At 48.3% G+C, this 15515-nt stretch overlaps 1 protein-coding gene across 2 annotated transcripts in view; it reads left to right on the top strand.

Annotated features, from left to right (window-relative positions):
- TBC1D2B (TBC1 domain family member 2B) overlaps positions 1 to 15515 on the top strand; it is a 96490-nt gene that overhangs the window by 68669 nt on the left and 12306 nt on the right. For both annotated transcript variants that reach the window (XM_079911790.1, XM_079911789.1), the window contains exons 7-10: positions 2396 to 2506; positions 3739 to 3932; positions 6882 to 7376; positions 9909 to 10026. In XM_079911790.1, the coding sequence (XP_079767916.1) occupies positions 2396 to 2506; positions 3739 to 3932; positions 6882 to 7376; positions 9909 to 10026 (918 nt within the window). The remainder of the gene's footprint in view (positions 1 to 2395; positions 2507 to 3738; positions 3933 to 6881; positions 7377 to 9908; positions 10027 to 15515) is intronic.

Raw genomic sequence — 15515 nt, 5'->3', positions numbered from 1 at the left:
CGTCCATGTCTCAACAAATGACTCAATCTCGTTCCTTTTTATGGCTGAGTAATATTCCATAGTATAAATATGTGCCAACTTCTTTATCCATTTTTCTGTTGATGGGCATTTAGGTTGCTTCTATGACCTGGCTATTGTAAATAGTGCTGCAATGAACATTGGGGTGCACGTGTCTTTTTGAATTATGGTTTTCTCAGAGTATATGCCCAGTAGTGGGATTGCTGGGTCATACGGTAATTCTATTTTTAGTTTTTTAAGGAACCTCCATACTGTTCTCCATAGTGGCTCTATCAATTTACATTCCCACCAACAGTGCAAGAGGGTTCCCTTTTTAGAGAAAGAATCCTTGAGATACATTATCAGGACTTCCTTAGACTGTAATGCAAAGTTTGACTCAAAGACACGGAGGGCACACTGTGGTGTCCTGCTCCCTCGACCCACCTTGTGCTGCTCAGTCTCTGGCCGTCACAGCCCAGTGTATTCTTTTGTTGCCCTCTAGCTCACCTTCCTTCAATCAGCCTGCCTTTTAGTAACATGTTTGTTCATTGTTTCCAAATATGAGAGCTTCAAGACGCCAGGAGAAAGGAGAACATCATGATTCTGATCAGAAAAGGAAGTCTGTGGACCTCCTTTGGGGTTTGACAGCGCCCGTCTTCAGTGCTTGTCATGACGTGCGGTCTTGCTGAGACTGAGAAGGTGTGATGCGTATCAGAGCTCAGGTGGGCGTCAGGGGCCAAGCACCTGGGCCAAGAGCGCAGCAGGCCTGGCTCCCAGCCCGACACTTAGTAGTTGTGCAGCCTCCCTGTGGCTCAGCTCTTCACCTAGGAGGTGGAGATGACGAGAGTGGCTGCTGAAGAGTTGTGAGGTTTAAATGGGATCGAGAACCACAGGGCACCTGTAACCCGTAGCAAGTGCTCCGTAGGTGTCAGCGATTAAAGGGACTGTTGGAACATTTTCAGTTCTTCTGTATTTTCAGGGGAGATTGTGTACCGCCATGGTGGCTTCTAGTTTGGAGATTGGGGCATGTCTCTGGACACATCTCTGGGGAGGGGCCATGGTCTCTGTCCTGGGACAGCACAGGTGTCAGTGCCTTTCTTGACCACCCCTGGCCTTCTCTTGGAGCTGTTGTGAACAGTTTCTCCTGTGATTGAGGGATCAGAAATTCCTTGAAAACTTCAAACAGAGTAGGGGAAGAAGACATTTGTAAAAGACTGAATTTGGTAGGCAGCATTTAGAAATCACTGCCCCAGTTGTCTCAAAGGTTCCCTTTCGCTTGCCTTGCTCAGAGTGTCAAGGGCTGAAGGTCACGTGTGGCACCCGCTTCTGCCAGGGCTGAACTTTTAGTTGGACTTGGCAGAACGTGTCACCAGCTTGTGATGTTCTCTTAAAAACGGAAAGTAAATGTGGCAAAAGTTAACAATTGGCAAATTTAGGTGAAGGGTATATTGTGTTTATTGTACTTTCCTTTAACGTTTTCATAAGTTTGAAATTTTTTAATGTAAAAAAGTTGAGGAACATGTTCTCTTAGGTGCCTTGTACATTGTAGGTGATAGGTATTCATTATTAAGTGTAATTCTTTAGGTAAGGGTATTGTGTATGTGTGTAGCCTCTTCCACATAAACTGGATACGTAAAAATGAGAATCTACAGAAAATTTGTTCAGTTTCTCTAGTTAAAAAACAAAATGAATGTAAGGCATTACCTTTTGTACCCAATGAATGTGGGTAGATAAAATATTTGCATAGATTTAGGACATAAGTCCTACTTACTTTTCCTAAGGACAGGTGAGGAAAATCTCCACCATTAAGTAAATTTATTTCCCCATCTCCTTCATTACAGCAGTAGTCCCTGCCTACCTTCTACTGCCAAGGGTAGCCGCAAAGTTTAATCAGAAAGTGTCTAGGAATCAGCTTTCATTTCCTTAGAACTTGTTCTAACTTAGCAGGGCTATTTGATTGGTGAGGCAGCAAAATATTAATTATATTGAACAGGGGTCCCCAACCCCTGGGCCACGGAGTGGTATCGGTCCATGGCCTGTTGGGAACCAGGCCGCACAGCAGGAGGTGAGCAGTGGGCGAGCGAGCGAAGCTTCATCTGTATTTATAGCTGCTCCCCATCGCTCGCATTACCGCCTGAGCTGCACCTCCTGTCGGCATTATGGTGAGTTGTGTAATTGTTTCATTATATATTGCAATGTAATAATAATAGAAATAAAGTACACAATAAATGAAAAGTGCTTGAATTGTCCCAAAGCCATCCCCCCACCCCCCGGTCTGTGGAAAAATTGTCCTCCATGAAACTGGTCCCTGGTGCCAAAAAGGTTGGGGACCGCTGATATAGAATAATTAATCAACATTCAACCAGTGTGAATTGATGGACCTTTTTTTTTGCAACAGGATAATCTACAGGGGTACAAAACGCAAAATAAATTTCTGAATAAGGAAATCTTGGAACTCTCAGCTCTACGGAGAAATGCAGAAAGAAGAGAGAGGGATCTGATGGCAAAGGTGGGTCAGGACGGTTATATTCTATTATCTGGTGGGAGGTATGATTCAGAAACCATTTAAAAATGGACACGCTTTAAAATCAGTTCAACCCACATGCTTGGAGGGTGTGGTTATTGATACCAGATTATATTTAAAGTATATAAAGTGCGTAGCACTGTGTTTAGTTTCACTTCGTGATGAAGACGAATAGAAATGTTCTGAGAGGTGGCTTTTATTCACACATATAATGAAGTTTACAGAAAAAAAATTAAATACAATTCTGAGGTTCCCCCAAATTAAAGTTATTTGGATCTTGATTTATGCTACTGAGTTGTGTGACTCAGTTTCTTATCTATAAATGGGGATGGTGAGGGTGATGCCCCCTCTGTGAACCTGATAGGGTTGTTTTGAGAGTTAGATGTGACTGTGGCGGGAAAGGGCTTTGCAGGGTGTAGAGACATCACAGACTTCCCAGTTACAATCAAATGAAGCTCAGCGACACTGTGTCAGCAGCTGTTGTATGCCTCATATACCTTTTGAACAGTCCTCAGGACATCTTCCCAAACCTTGTTCCTGCATGTTTCCCAGGCGTGTATTGATTTGTCTGGTAAGGTAGCAGATGAGAGCTAGTTCTGGGTCACAGCGTCCTAGGAAAGTATTGATGTTGCATGGGATGGCTGCTTGGGGCTCGTGTCCAAGTGGCACTCAGCTTGACCTCAGTAATGGGTGTGTGGCCTGGTTTCTGCTGCTCACCTCAACCCTGTCCAGAACTGATATGTGTGTTGACGTGCAGAGGCCTTATTACCAGTACTTCTGTGTCATACCCCCTAGAAGGAAGACGGGGCCCATGTGGGCCATTTAAATAAGACAGGTGGCCTGTGGCATAAATTCATCTCTTTGTCTTTTTTTTTTTTTTTTTGCGGTACACGGGCCTCTCACTGTTGTGGCCTCTCCCATTGCGGAGCACAGGCTCCGGACGCACAGGCTCAGCGGCCATGGCTCACGGGCGCAGCCACTCGGCGGCATGTGGGATCTTCCCGGACCGGGGCACGAACCCGTGTCCCCTGCATCGGCAGGCAGACTCTCAACCACTGCGCCACCAGGGAAGCCCCATCTCTTGTCTTTGATACAGTCTCTCTCTGGCTCACTTGCCAGTGGTTCTTGGCTTGTCATTCTTTGATTGCTTGAGGTACTTAAGGATTGCTCTTCCTATGTCTCTGTCTGATTGGAGGTAACTACCACATTCTCTGTAGTATTCTAGCCTGGAAGCCAAGCTCTGCCAGATAGAAAGCAAATACTTGATACTGCTCCAAGAAATGAAGACACCAGTTTGCTCAGAAGAACAGGGGCCTTCTCGGGATGTCATAGCCCAGCTGCTGGAGGATGCTCTGCAGGTTGAGAGCCCGGAGCATCCGGAGCAAGCATTCGTTAAACCTCATCTCGTCAGGTAAAGGTGCTAGCGACTGTTGGGGATAGTGGGACCCATTTCTCAGGCCCCTCTTTCAACAGCAGTAGCCATTCATTGAGAACTTTACACAATTCTCCGTGTCTGGTTTGATGCTCATGACAAGGACCGTCCAGTCATTAGAACAGATAATGTCATCAGTCTTGCTGTAATAATCAAGTAACAGAGCTGGGGTTCAGCCTAAGTTTTCATTCCAAGACCTTTCTGCCATGTACCATGCCAACATGGGTGGTAGCCAGTCCTGCTGCAAGAGGAGCCCGTCTTCCTAGGAGTAGAACCCTCTCCAGAGACATGGCTGCACCCATGGGTAGTTTGAAAGCCAAGGGGGACCCTAAGTGGAAAATTGGGTCTTCTCTGTAAGGGAAGGACACTTGGGTAACCTGATTCAGTGGTTCAGAACTCATTGAGGGTCTGATACAAGCTGTTGACACCCTTGGCCCCAAAATGCAGTTGGACACACACACAGTATTGCATATACTTTTCAGAAAATCGTGGAGTGTGGAAGCGCGTGATGGATCTTGGATTAAGAACCTTCATATCCTAGTTTCTTAAAACTGCGATTCATGAAATACTGGCTCAAGGAGAAATCTGCAAATCCACTCAGTCCAGTCTCCTCCTGTCTCCGCCCCCTTGCCCCTCTGGCAGCCCTGTGCCTAGGCCCTGCTCGCTGCTGTGGCTCAGCTTCTCCAGCCCCACCCCTGCCCCAGGGGAAGCCTGGCTTCAGCTTGACCCACTCTTTCCCTTCTCTGCGCTTACAGCACTGGCCTGCCTTGTCCATGTTACTCAGTCGACAGGTAAAACTATGCTGTCAGATTGCAACCAACGCCATTGTTACAAAACTCTTACGGAGGCCTGTGTGCCGGGAGCCGTGCCAAGGGCCTTATGTGCAGGCTTGTATTTAACGCAGCTCAGCCAGGCAGATGTTTTTATCCTTGCTCAGAAAATGCTGAAGCTGAGGTTAGGGAGCTGATGTAACTTGCCCAGGTCACACAGATGGTGAGTGGCAAGGACGTGGCCCCAGACTGGGCAGCCCCATTCCCAGGCCAGGAGCGCTGTCTCCATGCTGTGCGCTTGTGCTGTGTCCGCAGTGGCGGGGGACTCCCGTGAGGGCGGCCTAGCAGTCTGTCCTGAGGGCACCACGTCTTCTTCCTGCTTGTGTTTTAGGCTCTTACTATTCATGTTGTATCTTTTCAAACTTCATGTATGACTAGAACAATAGCTGTGTATATTGATTTACTTTGAACTTTTCATTATGGAAAATTTCAAACATACAAAGTAGTAGACGGAATCATATGACAACCCCCATATGCAACCTGTTACCCAATAATTTAGCAATTATTAACATTTTGGTAATCCTGTTTCTTCGTACCATTCCCTTCCAAAGTTTTTTTTTTTTCCCCTGGAATATTTTAAAGCAAGTATCAGACATGTCATTTCAGCTTTAAACACTTCAATATGTACCTCTAATTGAAGACATGTTTTAATATGCTAATCCTACCATATTCATACCTTTTTGCAACTTATTTCTTTCAACATTGTTTTCTGAAATTATACAGGTTGATACGTGTAGCTCCTGAGAATTTTTTTTTACCTGCCTCACAGCTTCACATTTTTATTCCTTCTCTCATGGTGAACACTTAGAATGGTTCCATTTTTCCTTGTTACAAACCGTGGTGCAGTAAGCATCGTGGTACATGTATCCATGTGTCCGTGTGTCTGCGTGAGAGAGTTTCTCCAGGGTGTAGGCTAGAAGTGGAATTCCTGACCTATAGGGAATGCATATCTTCAGCTCTGCTAGATCTGATTTCCGAAGTTCTTGTACAGGTTTACACACTCAGCAGCAGTGTGTGAAAGGCCTTTGTATTGGTTTTCTATGACTGCCATAACAAATTATTGTTTTAAGCCAATAAGTTTGTGATACATATTTATTATGCAACAGTTCCGTCGGTCAAGCAGCCCAGCATGGTTTCGCTGGATGAAAGTCAGGGTATTAGCAGTGCTGCGTTCCTTTCTGGAGGTTCTAGGAGACAGTTTGTGTCCTTTCTTATTCAAGATGTTGGCGGAATACAGTTCCTTCTGGTTGTAGGACTAGGTCTCTGTTTCCTTGCTGCCTGTCAGGTGTGGCCATTCCCAGCTTCTGGAGGCCACCTGCATTCCTTGGCTTGTGGCCGCCTTCTTCCATCTTCAAAGTCAGCAACCGTGGGTCCAGGCCCTCTCCCACTTCACATCCTTCCTGCCTCTTCTTCCTTTGTCGCATCTCTGGTCCACTCTTCTGCCTTCCTCTTCCACTTTAAGGGCTCCTGTGTTTACTGTGGTCCCACCCGGCTAACCCAGGATAATCTCCCTGTCTTAAGTTCTGTAACTGTAATTCCACATGCCGTAACATGACATATTCACAGTTTCCAGGGACATTTTGGGGGGCCATTATTCTACCTACCACAGCAGAATAATTCTTTTTCTTTTTAAGAATTAAAAAGAATTCTTAATTCTTTGTCATCCCTAATGTCTTACAAATGTTTTCTCCCTTGTCTTTTCACTTTTTAAAACGTTTTTCGAGCATAAGTGTTATGGATGTGTATATGTAGGCTATATAAACATACATGCACATGTATATTAATGTAGCCAAATTTATCAGCCTTGTATTGCTTGTATTTTCTTTTGTGCTTTTCACATTTAGCACCTCAGCCATCTAGAATTGATTATTTTCCTGTATAGTATCAAGGAAAGAGCTAACGTAATTTTTTCCCATATAGATAGCCAGTTATTCTCACCCTGTTTATTGAGAAGTTTATTATTTCCTGAGTTGAAATGCCTGGTCATATATCAAAATGCCATTTACACATGGGTAGATTTCTAGGTTCTCTTTTCTGTTTCATTGGCCTTTTTGCCACATTGCATCATTTTAATTTTTCCTTTTGTTTTTCTCAACAGTGAATATGACATTTATGGGTTTAGGACTGTCCCAGAGGATGACGAGGAAGAGAAGTTGGTTGCCAAAGTCCGAGCATTGGACCTGAAGACTCTCTACCTCACAGAAAACCAGGAGGTTTCCACTGGCGTCAAGTGGGAAAACTATTTTGCGAGCACAGTGAACAGGGAGATGGTGTGCTCTCCAGAATTGAAGAACCTGATCCGTGCGGGCATTCCACATGAGCACCGTTCCAAGGTGTGGAAGTGGTGTGTGGACCTTCACACCAGGAAATTCAAGGACAGCATTAAGCCTGGTTACTTCCAGACCTTGCTTCAGAAGGCTCTGGAGAAACAGAACCCCGCCTCCAAGCAGATCGAGCTGGACCTGCTGCGGACTCTGCCCAACAACAAACATTACTCGTGCCCCACCTCGGAAGGCATACAGAAGCTGCGCAACGTCCTGCTCGCCTTCTCCTGGCGGAATCCAGACATTGGCTACTGCCAAGGTCTAAACAGGTGGGTGCCTGGCCCACGAGGTCTCCTCTCTGCTGTTAAGATAACTTGTAGCTCCAGGCGCTGCCTGACAGCCCCCTCCCCTCCTGGTGAGCCAAGAAAAACCAGTCTTTTAAGGGAAATAAATATCAATAGCTGCAGTAAGCTAGTTTTAATTATGCAGTATCCCCAATTCTAGAATAATTGAGAGAAACAGACATGCTTTTGGAAAGTATTGGGTTGGCCAAAAAGTTCGTTCGGGTTTTCTGAATGAACTTTTTGGCCAATCCAATATTGAGAACACCGAAGTCAAACTATTTGGAACAACAAAATGAGAAATCATTTTGATTCCTTGTTGTTCTCATCACACTCAGGTTTTGATCAGAAGTTTGCTATCATTCATTTATAATGCTTGATGTGAAAACAAGGCCACTGCTTGTTTATACAGGATCTTTGTCAATCAAGAGGTTGCCCGAAACAATTTTTCAGCGGGTTAAACCTAGCCCTTGAAGAGCCCAAACTTTTAATTTTTTGGATGAGAGCCTTCTGCAGGTCTGGCATACAGGCAGAGGACACTGAAAAGCCTCTCCCCTTCTCTAAATGATCCAGGCTCCTCATTCTGAGCTGAGCTGCACCGGGATGAGGCCACGGGAGGTACTGAGGTCTGTTCTCCATGGAGCTGCTCCCCATCACTGGACTTTGAGTGCTTGTGGCTGCTTTTTACCTCCCGTCTGTCTCTTACCTCGCTGGTGCACTTCTGCTGCTGTCATTAGAGTCCTTTTATATTCCTCTGTGTAATCAAAGTAGGTAACCAAGCTTGCTAGAAACATGGAGAAAGAATGAAGAAGCTCCGTGTGCCACCTTTAGCAGTTCTCCTTAAGTCAAGTGCACGCGTTGAGTTCTGAATGCTGAAGTTTATTCTGGCAGCTCATGGGCCTTTTTAATCCTCATCTGTGCTGGATACTGACCTCCAGATAAGGGCTATCTATTTGCATCTGAAATGAGAGTATTGCAGGAAGAAAAGCTTTCAAACTGGAATGTTAGTTGGTTAAGACCTGAAACCAATGGTTTCCAAGAAGTCATGGACAGGGTGTCCTCTCTGGGCCCTGAAAGTAAAAGGGACTGTGGCTGCTCCTCGATGGTCCCCATTTAAAAAAAAAAAGCCTGTAAATAAGTTGTTGCCTAACAAAGCAGCCTTGTTTTGCTTAAATGCACAGTTCACATTGTATACTCAGTCTAAAAATTCCTGGAAGCTAAAAACCTCCGAAACTCAAGGGATCTTGGCGAGGACTCGAGCATGCCTGTTAGGGGTGCAGTAACACCCCATTTATCTGACATTGTCATGGAATCAGCTGTTCCACACATAAGGAGACTTTCCAGAAAATTAAATCTTTCTCCGTACCATCACCATTAGGACCTCTAAATTTTAACCGTTTTACTGGACTTTTTTTCTCCACATTATTTTGTACATGAGAACAGAACTGTGAACCCAGAACTTCAGCAGAAGAATGCTAGCCTTTCCTCAGTGATTCAGGCCTGTCATCTGGAACATCAGTTAACTAAAAGTGATGTCGTCAAAGGCTCTGCTCTTTTCAGTCTCTCTACCCTTTCTCCTGGCGTCCGCAGGTGCTGGGCATGTCCTGGTTTTCTCTCCCTGTCCATCTCTACCTGTTGTAACCTTTCTGCTCTCCATCCCATTCATGCCTACTCAAGGCATCCCCTTCCCAGTTCTTTTTTTTTTTAACCTTTTGAGATTTCATTATAATTTTATCCAAGGAAGAAAACAAAAACAGATTCTGAGAAGCGACTCTAGGGTTTTCCGTAAGTGACGCGCAGAAGCTTCATGTCGCGAGCAGAGCTTCTTGGATATGTAGAGGGCGGCTTTTCTCTTGCCTCTTCCTTTTCAGCCTTCTGCCCTGAATGCCCGCTCAGAGCCAAACCTGGGGTTACTGGATGAGTAACCTCTCAGTGGTGACCATGTAACTAGCCAGACCCAAGTTTCCATTGTGAGTGACGTAACAGGTGATACATACGGTCCCCTTTCCCACCCCACGTGTGTGCCGTGGATGCAGTTCTTTGAGAAAGCCCCACCGCAGTGATTCATTTGTCTGAAGCCCCGTTTCAAGTAGACTGGTATCAAGAAAGTTGTTTTTAAACCATCATGTGTTCTTTTCCCCTTATATTCACCCCTGGATTTTTTGTGCATAAAAGGATTAGTTGGAACTTCTTGAACAAAAAACTCGAAGAATTAGCTGCATTAGCAAAAATCTTATCGTGAAAACATTTTAAAAAATGAGGCTGGCTGCTCATTGGGAAACAATTTCATCATCTTTAAACAAAACCAAATGAAGGAATGTGGATGTAGCTTTGCTTCTCAAACTAGGAAATGCCACCCTCGCCAAGGAACACTCGTTTAGTGTTCTTTCTTGGAGAACTAGAAGTTGCTGTGGCCGTGAGAGAGTGCAGCATACTGCAGAGGCCTCTGTGAAGACGGGCCGTGCTGCCCGGGTCTGGGCTAGGAGGCTGGCGCTCACCTTGTTCTCCGTTTGCTTGTAGATTGGTGGCAGTGGCCCTCCTATACTTGGAACAAGAAGACGCTTTCTGGTGTCTAGTCACCATAGTGGAAGTTTTCATGCCTCGAGACTATTACACAAAGACTCTTTTAGGATCCCAGGTACTTCTAAAAATATTGTGCTTCAAGTCAAAAACCTGTAGAATTAGACCTGAAATGTGGCCTGAATTAAGCCTTGGTGGGGTAGGCTCCATGTGTGTGGACCCCTGAAAAAGGTGCACACCGAGGCTGGGCCTGCCCTGGAGACTGGGCTGGGCTGCTTGTGAGCAAGTGCCAGGTCAGGCTCACTTAGTGCCCTGGAAGCCAGCAGAGTGATTGCTACATCCAGAGAGAAACAGACCAGGCCTGCAGACCTGCTCTGTGGTCACTGCTCAGCACTGTCTACCCCGGGCTCGGCCTGCCTGGCCAGCTAAGTCACGATCCAGGGGTGCCTGGGGAGCTTGGTGTGTTAGCTTGGGTTCTCCAAGAAGTGGAGACCAAGGCAGAAGCAGATGTGCCAGAGATTCTGAGGAAAAAGACCTGTGAAGGATCTAGGGGAGGGACTGGGAAGGCCCCGTGAACCCCCAGACCAGGGGAAGGAAGGAGGTTTGGGTAGGTGGGAAAAATCCCAGCCTACTGTGAGGTTCTGAGAAAGTTTCGGCCAGGCCCGTGTGGCGTCCTCAAGCCAACGTCACCTGTTCAAGGTGCACGCATCTCAGTGGGAACGGGCTGCATTAGTGCCCTCCCTGCTCACTCACTGGCTGGAAGCAGCGGGGGCGACATGGCTTCTGTAAACAAATGTGGTGATGGATCCAGAGGGGCAGCGCTGGGGCTGTCAGTACCGCCCACAGCAGGAGATGTAAACAAGCACAGTTCATGCCCACCACGCCTGGAGTCTGAAGCCAGGGGGCGGGTAGGATGATGTCGGCTGGGAGAGTCCAGGGGTTCTGTCTCCACTTGGGACAGTCCCGACCCTGGACCAGACCCTTGGCCGTTGCAGCCCAGGGCATCTCTTCCCTCTGCTGGGCTGGGGGTGCTGCCGTGACTGACTTCTGTAATGGCCTTTCCCTGCTTCCCCACTGGCAGCCCTCTTCCTGTGTCTGACATTTGGTCCAGTCCTGCCCAAGAGCCTTTTTTTCTCTTGACCGCAGCTGTGCCTGTGTCTGTGCTCGTTGCATCCTCTTCTCCAGGTTCGTGCCAGTGCTTGGCCTGCCTGCTCACAGCCACTCCTTGCCCTCACTGCTCTACTCCTGTCCTGACAGCTGGCCCGCAGGCTGTCTCCCAGCTCCTGTGTCGGCCAGCGGAGGAGGGCGCGGCAGCTGAAGGCAGTTTTCTCCCTCTCCGTCCTGGGTACTGCCTCTTCCGGTGACTGTCTCCTCCGTGGTGCCAGCTCCTGTCTGGCGGGTTCTTCATGCCAGCGGGGACCTCCCTGCTCCAGCCTGGGGGTGGCTTCCTGCCCTGGCCTCTGGACTGCCTCACTATCAACTGTTTGGTTTCTCAGCTTTTCCGTCACCAGTGTGACTGTTGCCCTGGGTAAATCCCTGTTATAAATGTTTAGCGTGGCTTCTGTTTGCCTAGTTGAGCCCTGAATTTTACTTTCTATTTGCATTTCTGCCTCTGGAGGGATCCTCATTACTGCCCTCTGTTACCACCTGTACTGCCCCCTCACCCGCTAGTTCCCCAGGCCAGGAACTCGAGTCAGCCTGCACCACTCCTTCCTCTCTCTCTGTGTCCCTGGAGTTGCTGTTTCTGATCACTGCCACCGCCTGGCGGCTCTTAGATTCGTTCTCTCATTCGCTCCTCACTGTTAGGTCACCATCCTCTCTCCTGCATCACTGCAGTTGCCTCATCTCCTCTCTTCCTGCCTTCACTCACCCAGCCCTTCTGTCCGCCTCACTCACAGATTCAGCCACATCCTCACCACCCCCCGCGCCCACCCCCCGCCTTCCGGGCAGAGCCCAGCCTCCTTCCACACCCTGACCTGCCCGTTTGCTGGGCTGCTGGGAGCGCAGCATGCCCTGTGATGGAGCCCTTGTCCTCTGGTGGTACGCCATTCTCTGTGTACTTTTGTACACAGTTCCACTACCTAGATGGCATTGCCCCGCTTACCTCCCTAGAAAGCTGCTGCTCAGCCTGAGCTCACGTGCCCCTTCCTCTGTGATACTTTCCCGCCTTCCCAAAGCTGACTTCAGAGCCTGCTCCCGTTCCCACTGCTCTGGCCCAGGCCTTGGTGACGGTGGTTATCATCCTGGGTCGTCCTGCGTGCTTGCTTGTCTTCTAGCTTAAGGGCTGCAGCCCCGTTTTTCATTTTAGTGTCTCTCGCACCCAGAAGTGAGTGTCTGAATTCACGTGAGCTCTTTGCCCAGGGAAAGGGAGCCCCAGCCCGTTGCTAGCAGCCACACAGCTGCACAAAGCCATGTGAGTGGAGGTATGGTTATCCCCATTTTACTTGGGAGAAAACTGAGGATCAAATCCACTAAGCATCTTGCCTGAGGTGCCACCACAGAGAGCCCAAGCTGGGGTTTGGCCTCAGACATCTGTGGCTCTGGGCCCAGGCTCTCCCCCTGCCCCGCCACTGCCTCTTGGAGTGCTGTGGGAGGACGGCAGGAGGGTGAGCTTTGCCCTTCCTACAGAGCGGGCTTTCCTTTGGGTTCCTGTCCTAGCTACATGGATGTCACCTGATCCCGGAGAAGCCCATCTGGTCTCCCTGTGATCGCTTCACTTTGCTAATTAAACTAGAGATTAGTTTTTGTTAAGATAGTGGGTAAACTAGTAGGAAATGAACAGCAGCGGGAAGAGGCAGCTGGCACAGTCAGGTGCGAATAAAGAGGTCAGTAAAGAAAGTTTTATATGTTCATGGACACCTGGAAGCTAGTAGCTTCAAAATTTCAGGTGGGGGCTTCCCTTTTGGCGCAGTGGTTGAGAGTCCACCTGCCAATGCAGGGGACACGGGTTCGTGCCCCGGTCCGGGAGGATCCCACGTGCCGCGGAGCGGCTGGGCCCGTGAGCCACGGCCGCTGAGCCTGCGTGTCCGGAGCCTGTGCTCCACAACGGGAGAGGCCACGACAGTGAGAGGCCTGCGTACCGCAAAAAAAAAAAAAAAAAAAATTTCAGATGACTCAGTGTTTCTGAATGAGAAAAATGAAGCACTGATCTTTCTTAGTTCCACTGAGGTGTGGTTGAGCACATCAGTGCTCGGTGTGCTCAGTGTGCTTGGGCTCGGGGTTACATGGCCGGGTTGGAAGACAGGCCCTGTCCTGGAGCTGTGGAGCTTGGCCACATCACTTAACATCTCTGTGCCTCAGTTTCCCTGTCTGTAAGATGAGTGTCATATTCTCCTCTTATAGAGTGTCTGAGGTTGAAATCAGATGATGCATTAGAAGAGTTTAATATGATTAGAACACTGTAGAAACTCAATAAAATTATTATTAATAGTTTTATTACAGGCAGAAGGGGAAGACCTATTTTAAGTATGTGAATTTAAGATAAAATTTGCCTCACATTGTCACATCAACATAAATGTAAACTCTAAAGAGACATTTTCCCCGACTTTAAGGTTTTTTAAAAAAATTTTTGGTTGCATTGGGTCTTCGTTGCTGTGTGTGGGCGTTCTCTACTTGTGACGAGCGGGGGCTACTCTTGGTTGTGGTGCGAGGGCTTCGCGTTGCAGTGGCTTCTCTTGTTGTGGAGCACAGGCTCTAGGTGCACGGGCCTCAGTAGTTGTGGCGTGTGGGCTTCAGTAGTTGTGGCTTGCGGGCTCTACAGCGCAGGCTCAGTAGTTGTGGCGCACAGGCTTAGTTACTCCGTGGCATGTGGGATCTTCCCGAACCAGGGATCCACCCTGTGTCCCCTGCATTGGCAGGTGGATTCTTTTTTTTTTTGCGGTACGCAGGCCTCTCACTGTTGTGGCCTCTCCCGTTGCGGAGCACAGGCTCCGGACGCACAGGCTCAGCGGCCATGGCTCACGGACCTAGCTGCTCCGCGGCATGTGGGATCTTCCCGGACCGGGGCACGAACCCATGTCCCCTGCATCGGCAGGTGGACTCTCAACCACTGCGCCACCAGGGAAGTCCCTCCCCCTGACTTTAAAAGTAATAGATGCTGTCTGAAGTTAGGTAATACAGAAATATATATTAAGAAAATGAAAAATCACCTGTTATCCTACCAGCTTGAGAATCACAGTTAGCATTTTGATATATTTACTTTTTACTTTTTCCCAATACATTTAGGTATCCAAATTGAGAGACTGATTAACCTGGTTGGTTCACGTGACAGCATGAGCATTTTCTCATACAGTTATATAGTTTTTAACCATCGTATTTGGTGGCTGTAATATTCCATTGGGTGAATGGACTTGAGGTATTTAACCATTCTCCTATGATGGACATTGCAAAGGCCACTCTTAAAATGCGGATGGCTTTGTGTGTGCAGTCAGCCCCCAGCGCTGTACTTTGCGAATCGCTGTCAGCTGCCTCCTGCCAGAGCCCAGTGCCTGAGCCCCTTAACGCTGCGCTGCAGCCCAGATGCTCAGCAGCTTCTCCGTCAGTTCAGTGCACATTGTGCACCAGGACCTCGCTAGGCGCTGAGGACACAGAGATGAATACAGTCATTCCACGTCCTCTTGAGCTGAGAGGGGCTGAACAGAGGCCCGAGCAAGTGTCCCTGGCAGCCTGCCCCACGCCAGCCATCTGCCAAGCACCCGGCAGCCTCGAGAACAAGACACCATCTGCCACCTACCTGGGAGGAGAGGTGTGTGCCTCGTTCTTCTCCCATTTCAAGGCCAGCTGACTGGTCCCTTCCTCTCAGGCACTTTCAGCCCAGTCCCTTTGGGCAGAGTGCATCACATCGCCATCTCTTGGTCCAGTGGTCAGCTGTCTGTGTCCCTTGCCCGTTTATAACCCCTTAAAAGTAGCACCTTGTCCTGTTGTCTCTTGTCCCCAGCCCTGGCCAGTGCTAAGCATGAAGTGTGTGCAAATATGTAGTCGTTTAAATGTTGAGGGATGGAATAGCAGCAGCAGAAAAGAAGACCCATCACTAGTGAGTGATGCTGACCCTGCCCAGTGGGAGGAGCTGGGCCTGCAGGGAAGCTGACCGAAGAAGGCGTCCAGGAGTGGCCTGTCAGAGTGGCTACCGCACGTGCATGCGTGGGATGCTTTTACAACTTGCCTTTCAGCTGTTGGTCCACCCATCAGAATTTTACAGAGGTGGGAAGTGGATGTGGGTGAGAAGGTGAGAGGCTGATACTTTTTGCACACTATGGGATGGTTTTATAACTAAAAAAAATAAATTTATTATTTTTGGCTGCACTGGGTCTTCGTTGCTGCACGCGGGCTTTCTCTAGTTTCGGCGAGTGGGGGCTACTCTTCGTTGCAGTGCGCGGGCTTCTCATTGCAGTGGCTTCTCTTGTTGCAGAGCACAGGCTCTAGGCATGCGGGCTCAGTAGTTGTGGCTCACGGGCTCTAAAGCGCAGGCTCAGTAGTTGTGGTGCACGGGCTTAGTTGCTCCGCGGCATGTGGGATCTTCCTGGACCAAGGATCGAACCCGTGTCCCCTGTATTGGCAGGTGGATTCTTAATTACTGCGCCACCAGGGAAGTCCTATAACTTCTTATAC

Source organism: Stenella coeruleoalba (genome assembly GCF_951394435.1).
Source record: "Stenella coeruleoalba genome assembly, chromosome: 2".
Taxonomy (NCBI): domain Eukaryota; kingdom Metazoa; phylum Chordata; class Mammalia; order Artiodactyla; family Delphinidae; genus Stenella; species Stenella coeruleoalba.
This window is presented reverse-complemented; position numbering and strand designations above follow the sequence as displayed.